At 41.6% G+C, this 22509-nt stretch overlaps 1 protein-coding gene across 1 annotated transcript in view; it reads left to right on the top strand.

Moving 5' to 3' along the window:
* The window catches only part of LOC110559822 (tubulin-specific chaperone cofactor E-like protein), a 173465-nt gene extending 172199 nt beyond the window's left edge, over positions 1-1266 (top strand). Inside the window, exon 30 of the mRNA XM_060372127.1 lies at positions 581-1266. Coding sequence (XP_060228110.1) covers positions 581-681 — 101 coding nt within the window. The 3' untranslated portion in view covers positions 682-1266. The remainder of the gene's footprint in view (positions 1-580) is intronic.
* Positions 1267-22509: the final 21243 nt, after the last annotated feature.

The following is a 22509-nucleotide window of genomic DNA, read 5'->3' as shown; positions in this document are numbered from 1 at the left end:
ACCCACAAGGAGAAACTCACTGAGGCCCATTTAGCATCTTACCTATGAAAATCCCAGAGAATCTCAAAGATAGGGAAACACCCAAGGACTCCCTATACCATTACAAAAACAAAAACAAACAAAACACACACACACACACACACAAAACACACACACACAAAAAAAAATCAAACCAAACCAAAACAACCACCACCACCACCACAACAAAACCTTTTGGGTCCCTGGCCTTTCATTTAAAAGATATGGGCAACAACTAAGACTAAATTGATTCAGTAATTTCAGGGCTGTGTTGGCTGTAAATCTGACGCCCAAGTCCTCTTGTGCTGAAGTTGCAGCCTTAGCTAGGCACAATGGAACACACCTGTAACCCCAGCCCCTGGGGAGCTGAGCAGGAGGGCAGGCTGGGCTGTATAGTGGGACCCTATCTCAAAAAACAGAACCAAACACTTCCTCCCCCCCTTTCTTAATCAGAGCCATTCGGATTTCCCCTTCCCCAAGAAATTCTTTTATTTGAGTGCTGCCAGGCAGGTCTGAACCCCGTTGAACTGACATGTTTTACTCTGCTCCTTTCTGTCCGCAGCCTCTAATTCTTCAGCTGAACTTCAAGTTTGGACACTTCTCCTCATCATGACGCAGCTTTCACTGTGGCATTTTGTCTATAAATCAGGCGCAACCTCATAATGAACTCAAGGTGCTTTCTTCAGTCCCTGTAGGTATAAAAGTGTGTGTCCCCAAGTCAAGACAGCCTCTCAAACTCATGCCACCTTCCTCCAGCAGTCAGATCCGGGGGCCACCAACAACGTTCCTGGCTCCTCTTCCACAGTACACAACAGCAGCTTTTCAAAGCCAATGAGGGAAAAGAGCATGCATTTACCCTTAAATGCCAAAAGGCTGGCAATGGAGACCCTTGGTTCAGTTTAAGAGCCAGTCAGAAAAGCCTCTGGTTATAGAAGTCTGCCGGGAAATCTGGCTAGAAAAGTCAGTCTGTCCCCTGCTGTTTCAGGATCCCTGTGGTTAGAGATAGGGCTATTTCTGTAACTTTGAATTGAAGCTATGACTTCCTCTAAGGAACGTCTCTGCTGTTGAGAAGGGTGAGCTCTGACGGTACAAACACTGGCCCCTGTTCATGCTTAGCCCCTCCCCCACCTTCTGTGGCCTCCACCTTGCCATGCCAGCTTCAGCCACTGGATATAATGTTTGCAGACCTGGAGAACCTCACCCACCCTATCCTAACCCACAAACCCAGTCCTTCACTTTTTACAAATCAACCAAATAATTTTTTAAAATGTGTTTTATCTTTAAATAAACTTTGTGTTCAAGTATTCTCATTATTTGGTAGCCGGACTCACTCCTGTTGAGGTTGAGTTCTGTTCATAAACCGGCAGCATGCCAGGATTAGAAAACCAAAAGGAAACAACAGTAGCCACTGGGGTGGGTGGGCATTGTCAGCCAGAGCTTTAACGTGCGTGTGATGTCCTTGCCGACCTGTGCCCATAAAGCATCCTCAGAGCACAAAGGTACTCTGCAGAAGAGAAGCAGGCAGCATCCTCCTTTGTAGGTGGCACATAGGCACATGCTGTAATTAACCACAAGATACAGGGCTAGTGAAATCTTTCCCTGGGGGGAGGGGGGTCCTTCCTTTCTAAGGTTAGAAACACAGTAAACCATACTTCAAGTCTGTTTTGAAGGTATCTTGGATTCAAATTGGTAGCAGTTAAAAAGAAGTATCTGGGAACTCTGAAAAAAACTGAACAGACAGAAATGCAAAGCCTTTTAAATTCTATCTATCTATCTGTCTGTCTATCTACATGGACACTGAGCAATGGCTGTCATCTTACCTGCCAAAGGCACCTGCATCTCTCTGCCACTGAGCTGTGGAAGTGAGGTGTAGGCGAAAGCTTCCCTGAACTGCCCCTGTTGGGAGACCCAGAAAGTTCCCGCAGGTTTGAGCATTCACCTGTGCCTAGGAGCTAGGAGAAGGACGGGGACAGATGGACATAGGTTGGTGTGTGCTTCCGCTTGGACACCCTGGGGAAAATAATGAATGTGAACAAAGGATTCAAAACAACCCATCCAAGCCCATTCTCCATAGTCATCCTTGCTGGGACAGAAACCAATGGCGGCTGTGTGCTCTCGGTTTACACAAAAACTTCAACTCCTGGCTCCTTGAGACCAGAACACTCAGACGGGCTGTTTTACCATTAGGGCTTTCCAAGCCTGACAGGTCAGATGGGTCAAGCACAGTAATGCCTGGCTGGGTTTCGGAGATAAAGTTTGAACAAAAACATCCAAGAAGGAAATGAAATACGACTTAGAAGCTTATCTTTATTGATTCTCATAACAGTGTCATTAGAAGTTACTAAATTTAAAACTGTTTTGTCTTGCTTTTGTTGGAGCTTTTAAAGCAGGTATTTGGGTTAAAGGGCCAGAGTTCAGAACCCACGCAAAAGCTGGAGAGGTGTGGTGTCCAGGTCATCTCAACTTTGGGAGGCAGAGACAGGATCCCTGAGGCAAGATGACTAGTAAATTTATCTGATCCGCAAGCTCCGGGTTCATCTGAGAGAGGCCCACTCAGAAATAAATTGGAGAATGACGAAAAGACATCTGCTATCAACTTTGAGCCTCCAATGCATGCGTGCAAATATGCACACACATATGCAATCATATACACGTGAGCATGCGCACATACGTGCATACCATACAACATACATAAAATAAAATAAAATCCTTTTTTTGCCACATTTTTGACCATGGCATCTGACTTTCTCACTCGCTGAAGTCCTTAGGTTGTATATAATCAGAATAAGCCACACTATGGCACCATAGTACAAGCCCTCACGCTCTCCAAGGCTTAAACAACAAATGCTGGCTGCTTCTTCATCTCTGTGGACTTGGCCTCCTGGAATGAAGGTTGGTGGAGGTGTGGTTATTTTTTTGATGCTTCCAGTATAATGTGTGGCATCCAGGGAAGAGGGTGTGCAGAACCATGCCCTCCCCGTGACCCGGGCACTTCTCTATCTGCTCACTTGCTGTTGCTGTCCCCATTCTATCGGCTAGGGCCAGGTCCCGTGACTGTAACTGACTTCCGGAGACCCTGTAAGTTGAAAACTGTCCCTGAGCCTGCCAAGGGGACTAGAAATCAGCAGCAATGGCTTCATGCTGTCCTCAGGGCAAGCACTTCTCTCTGAGTTGAGAAATACTCCCAGAGAAATGACAACACACAGACAGGCCCTTTAGCCCATTTCTTGAGAGGCAGCGAAGCCGGGTCCCACCCCCGGCTTCTCATGCTGCGCTCCAAACATAAATCATTTAATGTCTCCAGTCCTCATCTTTATTTTCTTCCTGTAAAATGAGAACATACGCTTTTCTTTGAATCTCCTTTAGTTTCTGTCTCACATTTACTTATTTGTCCATGTGTGCTTGCCTGTAGACGAGGAAGTCGGAGGATAACTTATGCCAGATGATCCTCTCTTTCAGCCTTCGGTGTCCCAGAGATTAAATTTAGGCTTGATGGCAAGTACTGTGCTGGCCTTCAAATATACTGATGCCAGCAAATGATACCAGGTAAACATAAGCCACCACGTGACAGTATACTTTAAGATAATTAGGGAGCCAGGTATGGTGGTACATTTCTATTATCCGAATCCCCAGGAAGTGGAGGCAGGGGAGGGGATGGGGGGTCGGGTCAGGAGTTCAAAGCTAGGTTCTATAACCTAAGGCATTCAAGGCCATTTTAGGCTGTGTGAGACCCTATCTCAAACACATAAACAAACAAACAAAAAAGATAATTCTAGAACTTTATCTTTTCTTTGTACTTGAGGAGGGAAGCAGGTTGGGGGGCTACGGTCAGCAAAGGGCAGAAAAGAGGGAAAAAGGGAGTTGAAAAGTTCATCCATAGTATTTCATACCATGGAAAACACTGAGGATCAGGGGACTGGCATTTATGACAGTTGGGGATTCTATAATTGGTTTCTTAACCAGTGCTAGGTGTGTGCTTTACTCAAAATCCTCCTGGCAGAGCTTGAGAGCACTAATTATTTAACAGAGCCTAATATTCCAGCTATTTTTAGAACTGTTTGACATTTAGCGAGAGCTTGAAATCTAATAAAATTCCTTGCAACCAAAGGAATTATCAAAAGATAAGAGCCGCCAGGACTAGGGTACAAAGCATTACTTCTTGCTAATTCTGAATTAATTAAGAAACTACCCCTGTTAGAACCCTCCAACTCCCTTTCAAACCTTGGGGGATCTCTAACCCATGTATCTCATTGCAATTTTGTCCTGCAGAATCCTGGGGGATTTCCAGTGCATGGGTGTACCGGCCACAGCAGTCAGCCCAGTGAAAAAGAAGATCAAACAGCACCCTCTAGTGTCTATTTTTAATTTATCATGAAACCAAAATTATCTCAGACCACAGCAATCAAATTACAATCCCCGCCTCCCCACACCTTACACACAGAACATTCCCACAATATAACTTTAGAAATCAAATCAAATGCCAAGGGCATCTTCTGAAGAACAGCATGAGATTTATTTTTATGCCCACAGTAAGCCTCGCTCCGAGAAAATACCAGCTTTGGGCATCCCATGCAAATTTTGCCCTTAATATCTATTTCTCTAACATGATGACAAAAATAGCTGCTGAGAAAAATTAAGTATCTCTTTAAAATGTTGTGAAATAAACAATCCGATCGAGAAGAGCTCATGAAATATTTAGTGGCCTTTCCCCCCACAGCAGAATGTAAACTACTTTGCTGTGTATCTACCAAGGGAGAGCAGTAACTCTCTGCTCTGACTAATGGAGGGTTCTGTTGGTGATGCTTTAATTATGCTCACTGAAATATGGCTCTCTTCTAAGAAAACATTGGCATGGCAAAGGGACAGATCTCAGCGTCTATAGACAGAAATAAAATACAAAAGACTCATCATTCCAGGAAGAACTCGGCAATCAAATTTTGTATGCTGAGGAAATAAGTGGAGAAGTAATATTCACTGTACATTTTGCTGTTTGCTTCTGTTTGCACATAGCCTCTAGGTTAGCTGTTGTTTTGTTTGTTAGCATAAAATATCCATTGTGAAATATTTGGGGAACTAAGATATTCTCCCATTAGATGAAATTGCAATACATTATGCAAATGTAGAAGCATCCATGACTAATGCTACCCTACTGTATTTAATATTGATTGGCTTTGAATCATGTTCCACGTTGGGGGAGACATTACAGAAGTGGTATGCATATATAGCATCAAGTACTACGGAAAAATGTGGACCCATTCATATGCATATATGAGTGATATATATATACATATATATATGTGTGTGTGTGTGTTTTTATGTATATTTATTCCATAATGAGCAGTTCCTAATGAGACATGTTTGAATGGGAATAATACTTTAATAACCAGGAACCCACGAAAGCAGAGTTCTTAGCTTCCTCCTCTTAACTCTTAAATTTCCTTATGTCATATTTCAGCTTACAAAAAAAAAAATCCAGCGATGTTGTCCTATTTTAATTGGGATAGAACACTTTATTGAAAAAAAATAACATTTAATAGCCTCATGGCTTGCAAATATTTGCATTAAATCTTTTCAGATTATTAAAGTTTTGTTTTTTTGTTTTTTTTTTTTAAGACTAGAGTCACACAGAATTTTGCTTCTAGCTTATGTGTTAGCCCAAGGCAGAACAAACACGGCTCCTAGTGTAATTCGCTTATCTGCTGTATTGGGTCTTTTTCTTATTGTCATGACAGAATGCTTGAAGGTAGGATGCATTTGGGCTCACAGTTTTAAGGGCGACAGTCCATTATGGTGGGGATGGCATGATGCAGCTATGACCTCTAGGACTTGTTCTATGTCTCACTTACCTTGGGGCTGACTAGAAAGTAGACAGCTATGGCTGGAACCAGGAACAGACATCCCCTTCAAGGCCCAACAACAGCAAGAAACTTCCCCCTACCTGGGCCACAGTCCCCAAACAGCACCACCAGGTGGGGACCAAGTGGTTAAACAATGAACCAGCAGGGAGGGGGCAGTGGGCAGTGGTGGACATTTCACATTTAAACTATAACTTTCGTAAACATTTACAATTCAGTATTCACGATGGTCCTAGGTGTGTTTCATGTCTTTTTATGTGGACCTGTGGTCTCATGAGTGTATGTGTGGTCCCAAGCATTCATTTGTTAACATTTTTTCATGAATCTTTGCAGTGATGCTTGCAACATACTGTTAAGGAATATTCGCATCCATGCAGAGCAAGGAGTCTGCCACGTGAAGAGGCATGATCAGAAAGCAATTTGGCAAACTGATTTGACAAGGGGAAAATGATTCAGCGTCTAATGTAAACGTGCCTGGGTGTCACATAAGAATATTCACAGTGCAAAAATGAGAAAAAAAAAAAGAGATGTGAATAACACAGACACAAGTTTGCCTGTTTAAAAAAAAATTCAGATTATATACGCCTGCTTTGAACTTCCAAGAGAGAAGAGTGGTAATGCCATGAATATTAATTAAAGATAAGCAGAATCTTGACCCATGCAGAGTTTTTGGATTTTTAAGGCATGTCTCCCACAGGCTAGCACGTCCTAACTGTAGTTTTAACCTGGTCTTTTTGTAGAAAACTACTTTCTTTCCTTTTTTTTTTTTAACTTTTATTAATTACACTGTATTCACTTTGTATCTCCCCATAAGCCCCTCCCTCTTCCCCTCCCAATCCCACCCTCCCTCCCCCTTCTTCATGCATGCCCCTCTCCAAGTCCACTGATAAGGGAGGTCTTCCTCTCCTTCCTTCGGATCTTAGTTTATCAGATCTCATCAGGAGTAGCTGCATTGTCATCTTCTGTGGCCTGGTAAGGCTGCTCCCCCCTCAGGGGGAGGTGATCAAAGAGCAGGCCAATCAGTTTATGTCAGAGGCAGTCCCTCTTCCCATTACTATGTAACCCACTTGGACACTAAACTGTCATGGGCTACATCTGTGCAGGGGTTCTAGGTTATCTCCATGTATTGTACTTGGTTGGAGTATGAGTCTCTGGGAAGACCCCTTTGTTGAAATTTTCTGGTTCTGTTGCTCTCCTTGTGGAGTTCCTGTCCTCTCCAGATCTTACTATTTCCCACTTCTTACATAAGATTCCATACACTCTGCCCAACAGTTAACGGTGGGACCTGGAAAGGATCATCCTGAGTGAGCTGTCCCAGAAAGTAGAAAGATATATACTCACTCATATAGACATATAAAATAGAATAAACCTACTAAAATCTGTACATCTAAAGAAACTAATCAAGAGAGAGGACCCTGACTAAAATGCTCAATCCCTATCCTGAAAGGCAAAGAGGATGGACATCAGAAGAAGAAGAAAACAGGAAACAAGCTAGGAACCTGCCACAGAGGGCCTCTGAAAGCCAGAAGAAAACAGGAAACAAGCTAGGAGCCTGCCACAGAGGGCCTCTGAAAGCCTCTGCCCTGCAGACTATCAAAGAAAACTACTTCCATTATTTAACTTTAATTCAGGAAACTAAATTAATAGAGAGCAAAACTTCTTACAACCTGTACCTTCAGCACCCCTTTGGACCACAGTGAACAATTTACCCAATGGTGACCACTAATTTAAATATACTCTGGGCAGGCAAATTGTCCCCAAAACAATGGCTGCCTAAGTCCTAAGGAGATGGATTTCCACCCTACAGCCCTAAATATTTTTTGTTATAATGGGTTGTTTCAGATCATCATGACCATAAGAACTTTACTGTAATGTCAGCATTATAATTTAAAAGCACAGATTCGACAAAATTTAGCATTCTCCTTAGACTCCCAAAAAGGCACCAAGATTCATGAAAACCAAGGGAACCACTATCTCCACAGTTGAATAGGGATGAAGGTTTTCTAGTGCAACCGTCAGAAGGATCCCCATATTTTGTAGGGAGCATGGAATGAGAAGACTGATAAGTATGGAGGCTTGAAATTTTACAGAACTATGTGGATGTTAAAGTCCCCACAAAGTAGCATTCTGAGGTGTTCTCATGTGGCAGAGACAACGAAAACGGCAAGGGTTGCTGAAGAGATGACTCAGCAGGTCACAGTGTTTGCTGCTCAAGCATGAGGACCTGAGTTCAAATCCCCAGTGCCCACATAAAAAGCCAGGCATGGCAGCCTGGGCTGTGGAAGTGAGGGTCAGAAAGGTTGCTGAGATTTACTGAACACTAGCCTATCTACAGCTTCAGTACGAGACCCTGCCTTAAGGGAGTAAGGCAGAGAGTGATAGACTTACACACACATGCACACACGAAACGATAACAAAATTCTTCCTGTTAATGTTACTTGTTAAAAATATGTCCTTTCTTAAAACATGAACTTGGGTCATTGACCATTGGCATCTGTGTCTAACATTTTACTTGTATAAACACCTGGAGGAAAAAAAAAGGAAAGAAAGAAAGTCTTTTCATTGGTTCCTACATTATTTATGCCAATTCTATTCTGAGTTGTTCCTCTACACCAGAAAAAAAGCAAATCCGTGTGGGCTGGGGAAATGTGAGCTGCAGAGCCCTTTCATTTTGTGGAGGTAGGATAAGAAGAGCTTCTCAATCATGGAACAAAACCCTGGGAATAGCAGAGAGATTGCAAAGGGGCCAGAGGTTGAGGTGAGCCCCACCCTGGTCCCCACTTCTCACGGCATCCTCAGCTAGTTTGATTGGCCAGATTATGTCAAAAGTATCATCTTTTCCCAGATATATCAAGAGAAGGTGGGGTCATTTTTTTTTTTTAATACCTACGTAGGTAGTACTAAAAGGCTGTCTTGGTTAGGATTACTATTACTACAACGAAACACCATGACCAAAAAACAAGCTGGGGAGGAAAGGGTTTATTTGTCTTACACCTCCAGATTGTAGTTCATCACTGAAGGAAGCCAGGACAGGGACTCAAACCCAGCAGGAACCTGGAGCAGGAACTGTGCAGAGGCCATGGAGGGGTGCTGCTTACTGGCTTGCTCCACATGGCTTGCTCAGCCTGCTTTCTTACAGAACTTAGGACCACCAGCCCAGAGATGACTCCACACACAAGGGGGTGGGCCCTCCCCCATTTATCACTAATTAAGAAAATGCCTCACAGCCATATATTACAGAGGCATCTTCCCAGTTGAAGTTCCTTCCTTTAAGATGACTCTAGTTTGTTTGTGAAGTTGACATAAGATTATCCAGCACCAAGATAAATAAAATTACCTTAATGCTGAGATATGTGAAAACATTATGTGAACACTGCCTCTCAGACATGAATAAAAACCTACTGCAATGGAAAACTGAGAAAAGAAATGTATATAGACAAGATTTCCCTGAGGAAGAAAGTTGAATTTAACAAAATATGGATGCTAAACTGATAAAAAGAAGGAAAAAGAGTACCTTGATACTATTACTTTTGAATAAAAACAAGATTTCATAACAAAAAAGTTAATGGATTGCCCTGAAGAGCCAGCAAGTAAATATTAAAGCCAATCTATAGGAATTGGATTGGTTGTCCCTCAAGGAAAAGCCGTAATTTCCCCCCTAAGATGCTGTAAAACCATTTCCTGGACATTTCCTTCAGGCAGGTTCCATTTTATTTCTCTAGAGGTGTGTGTGTGTGTGTGTGTGTGTGTGAAGTTTCAGGGCTCCAAGTGAGTTGCAAGGAAAAAGCTTCATTCTTGTAAGTTTTAGGATTTTGGCTTTAATCTTTTTCTTTCCAAGCCATGTAGATATTTAGGATAAGTTCTACCCACTTCCAGAAGTTCATAGCACCAGGAACCGACTATTGAATCCGAATTGTCTCCAATCAATGGCCTTTCAGTTTCTTGGAGAACTCTTGTGGCCCGAGGAACAGGAAAGGGGCCCTGAGATTTGGTTATGTTTTTATAAAGAAAAAAAAAAACAAACAAACCAGTGCTCTTAAACTGATCTCAAAGAAAAATGATATCCAAGGCTTGCATTAAAGCACATGAGATAGGACACTAGGACATGTAACACTGGCTAACAAACCCCTGTGAGGCGGAGGAGGAGGAGTGAGGAAGAAAGGGGAGGAAAGAAATGCCCATTACAAGAGCCCACCTCTTTGCCTTGGGTTGTTTAGGCAGAACAGAAGCCAGCTTCTCTTTCAAAGTAACTTAGAAGCTCACATATGCCAGTCTAGTGCCCCCATAGAAAAGAAGCTATGCTTTGGTGTGAAGTGGAAATCCGTAAGCTGCAAGTGACTTTCCAGAACGACACGAGCAAGCCAGCAAGAAGGCTCAGCCTTTAAAGACTCCATCCCCGTGACCCACATGGTAGAAGGAGAAAACTGACGCTCACAACTTGTCCTGGGAGGGGAGGAGGAAGCAGGCAGGCTTGAATACGAAGGAGTCTCCAGGAGAGGGTCTCAGACAGGACAGAGCAAGGAGGAGTAGTAAGTCTTGGCCAGTGTGGATAGAGTGCTTTAACTCAGCATGCTTAAGGGTTAGAAAGGTGGCCACGAGAAGGAGAAAACCATTCAGTTTACTTTTTTTTTTTTAATGCTAGGGCTTGTGAGATAGCTCAGTGAATAAAAGGGTGTGCTAAGAAATCCCAATGACCTAAATTTAATCTCCGGAGCTCACATTAGACTGAGAAACCCATTAAAAGTTGTCCTCTGACCTCCACATGTAAAGCTGTGGGAAGTGTGGCCTCTCCCACACTTAATTGCTGTAGTATTTTTTTTTCTTTTTTGATATTTTCCTAAACAATTTAGCATTGCGACTACTCATATACCATTTGTGTTGCATTAAGTAACCCAGAGGTAAGTTAAGATATTCAGGATAATGTGAGCAGGTTATATGCAAATACTGTGCAAGAGGCTCACAGATTCTGGCATCCACCCTGAGACATGACTGTAGGAGGAAATAGATGGCTCTGAGGTGGGAGAAACCTGAAGTCGTTTGAGAGAGAAAACCAAGAGCTGAGTTTGTACATGTTGAGTGTGAGATGTCTGTAAGGGATCCAAGAAGAGGTACCAAGGAGGCAGCGGGAGGTTTGGCAGGACCTCGTCAGCCCAGCGTGTAGAGCGGCCATGTCCATCCTGATGGTATCTTAAACTCGGGGCAGCACTGAGGGAGACATAGGATGGAGACTAAGGATATGTGGAACCAAAAGTAGAAATCAGGGTCCTGGAAGACGGCTCAGTGTGTGAAGGGCCTGAGAGAGAGAGAATTTTAAAAATTAGAGACTGGTAACAAAGGGAGAAGCCATGTTAGAAGACTAAGGGTGACCGGAAACTAAAACCGGTGATGTGAAGCAGGGATTTGAAGCAGGGTGAAGCTGTTAACCGCATTGAACACAGCGGGTCTCAGGCAAGGCATTTAACCCTTTTGAGGAGCTGTACAATGTACAGACGAATGACAAGCTTCCCAAAGTATTAAGGAAGAGGACAGCTCAGTCACAGAACATGGGTCTTTGTGTGCACCAACTGTACAGTCATTTAAGAAAAACAAAATAACAACCTTGTGTTAGCTCAGGGGCATCGGGCAGCCCTGTAGAAGGCTGGCCAAAGGTGAGCCAGCAGACAACTATTCCTATGGGGATGGAGAGATGGATCTGTGCTTAAGAGTGCTCCTGGTCTTACAGAGGGCCTGAGTTCTGTTCCCAGCACCCACGCTAGGCAGCTCCCACCTCTTGTCCCAGCTCCAGGGACTCTGGTGCCCTCTTCTGGCCTCTGCACTGGTTTTGTTGCACTGCACTGGCCTGCTTCTATCAACACACAGGTAGACATACAGGTAACTCAAAATAAGGTAAATCATTAAAGACGACAATCAAATTAGCTTTTCTTTTCCTTTCGATATTATAAATTATTTAAATGGTGAGAAAAAGATATTCACATGCTAAGTCACTTGTTTTCGATGTCACTGAAAGGGTGCCATTAATTACTATGAGATCTGCTTTGCTTGCTCACCATTTCTTGACACTGTTTGTTTTCTGTGTGAAACGTAGGAGTGTTTGGTTGTTTTTCAATTAATTTTAACTGCAACCCAAGGAGGGACCAAATAAGCACAGTTATTAGCATCTTAAAAACACTGATTCACTTACTGGAAAAGCTTTTTTTCCAGAAGTCTCTTGTGGGAACAGTTTCCCAGAGCTTACTGGTGGTTTTGAATGCTGAAGTGCCATTTAAGAAGGAAAATCATCCAGCGTGTAGGCTTTCGTGAAAGGCAAAAGAAATTAAAAGCTACTAAACAGTAATGCATTAATGAAAAGAAAATGAGCAGATTGCATTTATTAAAAATTATGTAAACACTCATTTCCGACCCATTATTAATGCACTTAGGTCTTTTTGCTAAATGGTATCAGCAGGTAGAAATGTAAGATGAAAATATCCTAAACTAGTGCAACAAAACCAAACCAAAGCTGGGGCTTCTTTTTAAGATATTGAGCCAGACAAATGTGGCTTTGACCACAAACAATTGCTTCTGGTTATGAAAATTCAACCAGAACCTGCCAAACATTAGAACCTAAGTTTTTCTTTTTTCTTTCTTTTTTTTTTTTTGTTTTGTTTTTTGTTTTTTGTTTTTGTTTTTGTTTTTGTTTTTGAGACAGGGTTTCTCTGTGTATCCTTGGCTGTCCTGGACTTGCTTTGTAGACCAGGTTAGCCTCAAACTCACAAGAGTTCCACCTGCCTCAGCCTCCCCAAGTGCTGGGATTAAAGGCGTCTACCACCACACCCAGCTCTGACATTGTTTTTTAGAACTCAGATGAAAAAAAAAGAATCAATCAAAAGTTGGGGAGGTGGAGACAGACAGATTTCTTGAGCTCACTGGCCAGTCAGTACCAACTAATCAGAGCACTCTTTGCCTCGAAACAAGGTGGATAGTGCCTGAGCGATGGCTTCTGAGGTGGACCTTTGGCCTCTACACACAGGGGCACCCTCACAGGCATGTGCATACGTGCACGGACACAAACAAGCATTACGGAAAATTCAGTCAGTGAATACCTGAACATTAAAATTAACTTTCCACCTTTACCTAAAGAATCCAAGAAAAACTGAAGAAGACCTGTTCCCCTGTTGTAATCCAAATTAAACACGGGAAGTTTTGTTTTGTTTTCTTCAATTAACTGAAAAGATTCACCTCGAGTGTTTTATGGGGCAATAAAGACCACTTTATAAGCAAAAGCAACACAGTGGTGCTTAGATCTCCATAAAGAGTCTGGATTTGTGGTACAGGCCTGTACTAGCAATTGGGAAGTAGGGATAGAAGGAGCTGGAGAGCAAAGCCAACCTGGGCTACATAGCAAGACCTTGTCTCAAAACTGCACAAACACCAAAGCAACTGCAAAACCATAAAGTGCTCCTTACTTTGTCAGCATGTGCTGCAGTAATGTCAAGTTACTGTGTAAATAACAAGAGGAAGAGGAGCATTCATGATGGAGTGTACTATGAACTGATGCCTGTACTGAGACCATGCTTGAACTTACTAAGCCCAACCTGACCAACTGACCTTTTCAGGTCTTCTCTCATTTGTGTTCCTACTTCTACTTTCTCCCTTCTTCTCAAAGTAGCCCAACATTTTTTTAAAGCAGTAACAGGAATACAGAACATTTACATTCAAAAATGTAAGTAGATGAGGAGAGGGGATGAATATTATAAGAAAAAACTTAGACCTTTTTACGAGCATGGGATAAAATGCTACATGAGTGCTGAGGATGGACCACGAGGCTCTCCAGCAAACAATGCCAAAGCCACTCAATTGCCTATGGGATTAAAAAAAATACATTCTCGGGCTAATTATTTTGTGTGAGAGTTAAAAAATAGATGTAACCGTTTGGTAACGCGTACCAATGAGTCACTTCTTGTCTAAAGGAGGCTCCTTCTGTCAGTGATGACAGCCCATTTAAACCAAGGATCAGATGGCTGGGGCAGAGCCAGACTGTCAAGTCTATGTGTCATGAAGAATAGCATAATTATCCCTGACACAGAGAACAGAAAACACTACCTCATAAATGCTCTGTGAGGAAGGAAGCAAGAAGCCACCTCTGCCCCAGCACTCACCACAAATGAGGCTCCAGGATCTGCCTTCCCCCTGCATTGTAGCTTCAATTACATCTCCATTCCAATTGTTGGCATGAATTCAAAGGGCTGTTTCTTCCTTATGGGGCCCTCCCGTATAGGTCAATGGCATTATATCCAAGTTAATTTCAGGAAGAGGAGGTCTGTATAGGCTAGGCCATGGACATAGCTCTCTGGAAATGTCTCTTAACTGAAGTCTGAGTTTAGTGCAAAACTGTGGCAGGTGAGTTACTTGTGGTAGAACTGTGTGAGGTGTGATTCAAAAGATGGACGTTCTAGGGCCCTCTGCAAACTGCTCGGAATCCTGGCTGCCATGTTGAGGAGCAGCACCCTGAATGTGCATTCTTGGGGGTCTTAAGCACCTTCAGTTTGAATGCTGCTGCTTAACCCTGTCCTGACCAATGGGCTGCAATTGGATAACCTGGTAGGAAGGTTTCTGAGTAGTGGAGCTGGGTGAGGTCCACCTATAATCCCAAGTTTTAGAAGGCTGGGGCAGGAGGATTATGATTTCAAGGGGGAGCCTGTAATGTATAGTGAGATCTTATCTTAAGAAAAAAAAATATTTTTTTATTTAAAAAAAATCTTACTGGGAATGGTGGCACCTACTTGTTATCAAAGTACCTGGAAGGCAGAGGCAGGAGGACCGCCATGAGTTCAAGGCCAGCTGATGCTACAGAGAGACTTAAAAGAAAACTTTTTATTGATTCTTTGTGACTTTTCTGTCATGCAACCCAATCCCACTCTTCTTCCCGTCCCTCCATATCCACTTTCCACCCTTGCAACCTCTCCCCCCTCCCAGAAGAAAACAAAAAATAAAAATAAGAAATAAGAACCATCTTGCCATGGAAGCTGCAGTGTGTTACTGTGTGTCACAGAGTAGGTCCTTTAGCCCAAACAGCTTTACTTGCAAACAAATGTTCATTGCAGTGAGTCTGGTTTAGAGGTCTGGTTTAGGCCTCTGACTTCTGCTACACTATCAATACCGATCCTCATCTGGATTCCTCTCAGTTATCATCCCATTGTTGCCCTGTGTCCTGGAGATCCTGCACCTTTGGTTCTACAGAACTGCCCCCCCCCCTGCTCCAGCAGTTCATAGATGGGGTAGATGTTGGGGTGGAACAACGTATAACACTGGATTTGGACCTGGGTGGTGTCTGAGTTGATCAGCCCAGCTTATGCCATCAGAGCCAGCTCTCTAGGTCTGCTCCAGGAAGCGGAGGAGCCAGCCCACCCTATTACTAAGAGTTCTCCTGCTCTCACATCCTCAGCGCCAGCTTTTCTGCTCCCATGCCACCAGGATCTGCTCTACAGTGTTGTCCAGGTGAGGGGTGAGGCCAGATCTCCCTTGCTCACAAAGAGAAAGACATTTGTCTCAACTTACGCTATCCCACCAAAGTAAATGTCAGCATGAGTTTACAAATATATGTTATGAAGCATGCAAAAATTGTTAAAGGATTACATTTCAAATAATTATTGTATCATAACAGCACAGGAAGGAAAATAGTCTGTACAGTCTGTTTTTGAAAACTTTGAAATATGTAAGAATTCTAAAGCATTTTGTAAATATCAGCAAAAGTCAATAAAGTTTTCTAATGTTAATGCTATTTTAGGTTAGGAATGTGATTTCTAATTTATTAAGCTGTTTTGTGGAACATATTTGCAAGTAATCAAAGAAAATGTCCAAATATTTACAGAATTATACATATTTAATTTATGTTTTGGCTGTGACATATTTCACATTTTTAAAAGAGTACATATACAATTTGAAGAATTGTAACAGACAGGACATTCATAATGGGTCCTGTCAGAATTTGGATATCACACGTCCCTTCAAAAGGTCCCTGTACCAAAAGCTTAGTCCCAGCTGGTAGACTGAAGGCTGCTACATTCAGTGAATGAGGAGTGATTAAGTCATGAGGGCTCTGACTTAACCAATAGGCAAGCCACTTGATGGCATGACTACCAGAAGGTGGAGTAGAAGCAGCAGTGGTTTAATGGAGCCAGGCTTCTGAAGGAAGAGCCTTCTCCCTCACCCCTGCCTTTCTCTGTGTGTGCTTCCTGACCACCCTTAAATCAGCAACATTGCTACATGATTCTCTCTTGAATTCCTACCACAGTCTGAAACTTAAAACCATGAGCAAAAGGAAGAAGAAAAAAAAAAAACTTTCCCCCTCTTAAATTGTTTCTCTTGGGTACTGTCACAGCAATGACCTGCATGTGTCAACTAGGTAGCTGCAAAACAAAGACAGCTCACGCGCCTCGAATGCCCACCCCAATGAAGCTGATGAAGCTTTGGTCTCAGTGGCCATTCACTTGTCTTTCTCTGTGATTTGAACAGCTGTGTGTGTTTCCTGAGCAATGCTTGTGTTCTTTGTTAACACTGTGTGAAAGAGCGATCATATCACACTGTGTACATAGAGACTTGAACCTTTCGCTCATCCTTGTCATTCTGAGAAGCACGCAGGGTGATGTGGGTAGCTCTACACGGCTTAGGAATTCATTGTAAGCCCCAATTTACCACTTTGTTACCCATGAGCACTTTGCCACACACAATGCTACCAGGTACCTTTTCCTTCCTGTTTTCTGGTGCACAAACCTAAATATTTCTCAACAGATGTCTACATGAGCTGGATTTGCTGGACAATGGTGAATACAGACCCTCACAAGGGCGATGTTGCTGGTTTTGTCAAATGATTGTTACCAATTTGTGCTGCCTTGCCTACATCCAGTTTTACAAAGTTGTTTTTCTCCCAAGTCTGTTGAGTCTGAAACTACATTTCAAGGTTTTAATGTAAAGGGGACCGGAGAGAAATGGTTCAGCAGTTAAGAGCACCTATTTTTTTCTTGCAGAGGGCCTGATTTCAGTGCCCAACAAGCACTGAAATCACTTCTTGTTAATTCCAGCTCCAGAGGTTCTGGTGCCCTCTTCTGGCCTCCATGTGTTAGGCTTAAGTTTGACAATATTTCCACTGTGTTAGCTCATAACTGTAATTTCACCTAATATTCCCCGGCCCTAACCAAAAACATCCCGTCGTTTTAGCCCAGGAGCTTCCCATCACTAAGCCTCAGGTCTTGGAAACTCCTCAGACTCCTACTATGTTAGACTTAACCAATGAGCCTAAAGGTTACAGGGAGCTTCTTTGTCTAGGTAGCCTAAATGCTGCAAATGCACTCGTTTGTGTGTGCAAGTGCACCTGTTGTGGTTCCGCCCATATAAAAACAGGCCTGAGAACTGCACAAGTCCAGCTGTGTCCCCAGACCATCAGTCTTTGCAATCTGCTATTGAGTCTGAGTGGTCTGTGGGCTATTGGCAGACCCCAGTACGTGGACACCTGCATTCATATGGACCCAATTTTAAAGAAAGAAACCTTACGTTCCATGCCTGCTAAGGTGAGTTATCCGGACATGGATTCCTGTATCGTTTTTACCGTCATCTCCTGGTGTCTGCTGTTCATCTGTCTAATTAGTTGTTTGTCACTTTCTTATTGAGTCGTATAATTCATTTATAGTCTGGATTCCAGTATTTACACTTACATGTACTGAAATGCTTTTTCCATCTTGAGATCTATTTTTGTTCTCTCTTTTTTTAACAGACACAGATTATTAATTTTAATACAGCTGGTTTAATCCATCAATAATAATTAGTAGTGTTTCACTGTGTTGGTTTAAAAAAATCATTTCTTACCCCAAATTTAGGAGAGTAAAGCTATTCTCCTATGTTTTTAACTAAAAATTTCATGTTTACATAATGAATGTACAAGGATCGTGCTTTCTGTGAAAGTGAAATAAAATTCAAGTTTTCTTACCACTTGCTAAGCCTACTTACGCGATAGCCTATCTTTGCTCCATTGATTTTCAGTGCCTCTTTACACATGGATTTTTTTCACTTTATGTATTGAGCTATCATGGCCTGAAACCATTGTCTAAAAAAAAATTGCTATAGTTTTATAACACATCTCAATATACCAAAGAGCACATCTTTCTATTTTATTCTCTTTGTTAAGATGTCTTAGATAGTCTTGGGTCTCTGCTCTTTCATACAGATTTTAAAGTCAGCTCAAGTTCTCCAAAATCAAAACAAGCAACCAAAAACTGTTAGAATTTTTTTAATAAGAATTGCATTATATCCAAAGATTCATTTTCAAACAGATACCTTTATAAAACTATGATGAACATAGTATTTGTATCCATTTTGCGGGGTCACTTGGTTTTTATAATATGCTTAGTTTGCATTTTTGACAGAACAAAAATTTTACTTATGCAGGAACATATCATTTTGACTTCAAAACTCAGACTTCCTATGTTAGTAAAGGATGTGATAAGATTAATCCATTGACATTGTGAACTTGCTAATAATTAGTTTACACTTCCTTATGTTTTTTTATTCATTCACACGTATTTCTTCGTGGAATTTCAACCCAAAATTATGCCGCTCTTGTGAGTTCTAGATAATACCTGGTTTTGTCCACAATTAATTTGGAGATCAAAATTTCTTCCTATTTTGTTTTTGTTTTATTTTTGAAGTTTCACTCTCCAAATCTAGGAAGATCTAGAATTTTCTTTGGGGAATACATTTTAATATATTTAATTTCTTTCTATTTTTATTTTATTTTTATTAATTACAGTTTATTCATTTTGTATCCCAGCTGTAGCCCCCTCCCCCATCCTTTCCTAATCCCACCCTTCCTCCCTCTTATCCTCCCATGCCCCTCCCCCAGTCCAATGATAGGAAAGGTTCTCCTCCCTTTCTATCTGACCCTAGTCTATCAGTTCTCATCAGAACTGGATGCATTGTTTTCCTCTGTGGACTGGTAAGGCTGCTCCTCCCTTAGGTGGAGGTGACCAAAGAGCCAGCACATGAGTTCATGTCAGAGAAGGTCCCTGTTCCTATTACTGGGGAACCCTCTTGGATGCTGAGCTGCCATGGGCTACATCTATGCATGGGTTCTAGGTTATCTCCATGCATGGTCTTTATTTGGAGCATCAGTCTCACAAAAGACCCCTGTGCCCAGATTTTTGGTTCTGTTATTCTTCTTGTGGAGTTACTGTCCCCTCCAGGTCTTTCTATCTCCCCCTTCTTTCATAAGATTCCCTGCACTCTGCCCAAAGTTTGGCTATGAGTCTCAGCATATGTTTTGATACCCTGCTGGATAGAGTCTTTCAGAGGCCCTTTGTGATAGGCTCCTGTCCTGTTCCCTTTTTTCTCCCTCTTCCTATGTCCATCCTGTTTGCCTTTCTGACTGATGTTCAAAGACCTCAATATAAAAACAGACATACTAAACCTATTAGAAGAAAAAAATGGGGAAGAGCCTTGATCTCATTGGCACATGAGACAACTTCCTGAACAGAACACCAATAGCACAGGCTCTAGGATCAACAATCAATAAATGGGACCTCATGAAACTGAACAGCTTTTGTAAAGCAAAAGATACTGTTGTTAGAACAAAACGACAGCCTACAGATTGGGAAAGGATCTTCATCAACCCTATATCTGACAGAGGGCTAATATCCAGAATATATAAAGAACTTAAAAAGTTAAAAAGCAACAAATCAAGTAACCCTATTAAAAAATGGGGTATGGAGCTAAACAGAGAATTCTCAATAGTGGAGCATCAAATGACAGAGAAACACTTATAGAAATGCTCAACATCCTTAGTCATCCGGGAAATGCAAATCAAAATGACCCTGGGATTTCACCTTATACCCATCAGAATGGCTAAGATGAATAACTCAAGTGACAACACATGCTGGAGAGGATGTGGAGAAAGAGGAACCCTATTCCATTGCTGGTGGGAATGTAAACTTGTACAACCACTTTGGAAATCAAAATGTAAACTTGTACAACCACTTTGGATATCAATCTGGCACTTTCTCAGACAATTAGGAATAGTGCTACCTCAAGATCCAGCTATACCTCTCTTAAGCATACATCCAAAAGATGTTCAAGTATACAACAAGGACATCTGCTCAACCATGTTCATAGCTTTATTTGTAATAGCCAGAAGCTGAAAACAACCCAAATATCCCTCAGTTGAGGAATGGATACAGAAATTGTGGTATATTTACACAATGGAATACTACTCAGCAATTAAATACAAGGAAATCATGAAAATTTCAGGCAAATGGTGGGATCTAGAAAAGATCATCCTGAGTGAAATATCCCAGAAGCAGAAAGACACACATGGTATATACTTACTTATAAGCAGACATTAGACATATAATATAGGATAATCATACTAAAATCTGTAAACCTAAGGAAGCTAATCAATTTCTTAACAGTGGTAAGATCATCTAATTCTTTATTTTTTTCTTGAGTCAATTTGATCTTTATTTTTTTTAATTTTTAATTTAAAAAATTTTAAATTTTTGTTGAAAAAAAGTTTAAACTTAATTAACTTTTAATCAAATTTAATTTTAATTAACTTTTAAATAAAAATTAAATATTATGTCATAAATTATTATACTTATTTATTATATTTTCAAGAGTTAATGTTTAATAACATATATGTGTGTGCCTGTGTGTGGGTATGTGCACAGAAGTACAGTGCCCATGGAGGCCAGAAGAGGGCGTTGGATCCCCTGGTGATAAAATTATAGGCTGTTGTGAGTATGGATTCTGGCAACCAAACTTCAGACTCCAGGAAGAAAAGCAAGCACCCAAACACAGTATCATCTCTCCAGCCCCAGCTTTATTTATTTTTCAGAAGGCCAGCCTTTAATGTTGCTTTTTTCCTATGAATTCTCAAAACAGAAGCTGAACCAATTAAACTAGTCTCTTTTTTCCTAACCTAAGTATTTGACAATACAAATATCTCTCTTAAAAAAAAATTGGCTTAATCCTAAAAAATTTGATGTGTCATTTTCTAGGATGACTCATTTAAAAAGTTTTCTAATCTCTACTACAAAAATTTAGCATTTGGTTCGACACAATTCTGTAAACTATATACACAATGAATCATGGTAATGGCTTTCACATGTGAACACTTAATTTCATCTTTTTACTAAACTGTGCTTCTTAGGATCCTATGTTTGTGTTTTGTCTGTGATCACTTTGTCAGACTCTTCTTCAGCCACATTCTTTTGGAAACAATAAATTTTACTTAAATTAGTGAAAATGACTTTTCTAAATCACAGTATAATGAGGGATAATGATTGAGGCATCACCGTTAAGCCTGCCACGTTGTGATATTTTCATTTTTTCCTTGGAATACTAGGGACTAGCCTGTATAGGTGGTAGCTATCTGATTTTCAAGTTGAATGAGGGTGCCAGTATTATCTAACTTATTCTTTATTGGTAAAGTTTAATTTGTTTCTTTAGGAACTGAAGAGTCATACAGCTGAAGTTAATGTTTCCTCACTACTCCTTTGGTGGGTTTCAAGTCCACTCATCAGTGAGGATGATAGAGGACAGCATCTCCCCGTGGGGACAGATCTGTTTCTGACTTGTGAAGGATGTCATCCCTGCTGGTGAAATTTGTGAAGGAGGAAGAAATCTCAAGAAGTGTGCACTTCGGCGAGTCGGCACTCACAGGCAGGGGGATTTTAAGTTTGAGGCCAGAAAGCCAAGAAAGCTTGGCTAACCAGTGAGACCCTGCCCACTCCAAAACAGAATATGCATCATGATCTCTGCAAAGGTGCTTTGACATGATACTGTGTGCCAGACACCTGCTGCCGAGCAGAGAGAGAGCCACCACTCACACTGCTCCTGAGAGTTTTATGAGAAGATAAGGCACGCCAGCCAGTATTATTCTCCTCTCCAGTACAGGTTCCAAATTTTCCACCTTCTATTCCCTTTGTCATCTCAGTCAAAAATTAGGCAAGGGTATAAGGAAGCCAGGGACTCCATGCCAAAACAAGGGCCATAGGGTACTAGTTAAGAAATGACTTTTAGCCAGGCACAGTGCTGTACGCCTGTAATCCCAGCATTTGGGGAGGAAGAAGCAGGCAGATCTCTGTGAGTTTCAGGCCAGCTGATCTACAAAAATGAGTCTAGGACAGCCAAGGATACATAGAGAAACCCTGTCTTTAAAAACCAAAACCAACAAGAAAGAAAGAAAGAAAGAAAGAAAGAAAGAGCGGAAGGAAGAAAGAGCTACTTTTGCCTGGTGATAGTGGCACATGCCTTTAATTCCAGCACTTGGGAGCCAGAGGCAGGCAGACCTCTGAGTTCAAGGCTAGTCTGGTCTACAGAGCAGCCAGACAGCCAGGGCTACCCTGTCTTGGAACAAAAACAAAAAGAAAAGAAAGGGCTTTTTGATTTTCTGATGCCTTATAGATGCTATGCAGAATAATTTAAGTAGTATGTATTAGCAGCTTAGCAGATGTTTATGAGAAACATGAAAAATCCCCTCCCATGAGAAAAGCAGAGATTCTCAAGTATGTTGCAGTGATGTGTGCTTTCATTTTTCTCACTCCATGTTCACTATCTAAAGTGATGCTTGACTGAATTATTCCAGAACATCCCCCCCACCCGTGCATTT

This window comes from Meriones unguiculatus, chromosome 1, assembly GCF_030254825.1.
Source record: "Meriones unguiculatus strain TT.TT164.6M chromosome 1, Bangor_MerUng_6.1, whole genome shotgun sequence".
NCBI lineage: Eukaryota > Metazoa > Chordata > Mammalia > Rodentia > Muridae > Meriones > Meriones unguiculatus.
This window is presented reverse-complemented; position numbering and strand designations above follow the sequence as displayed.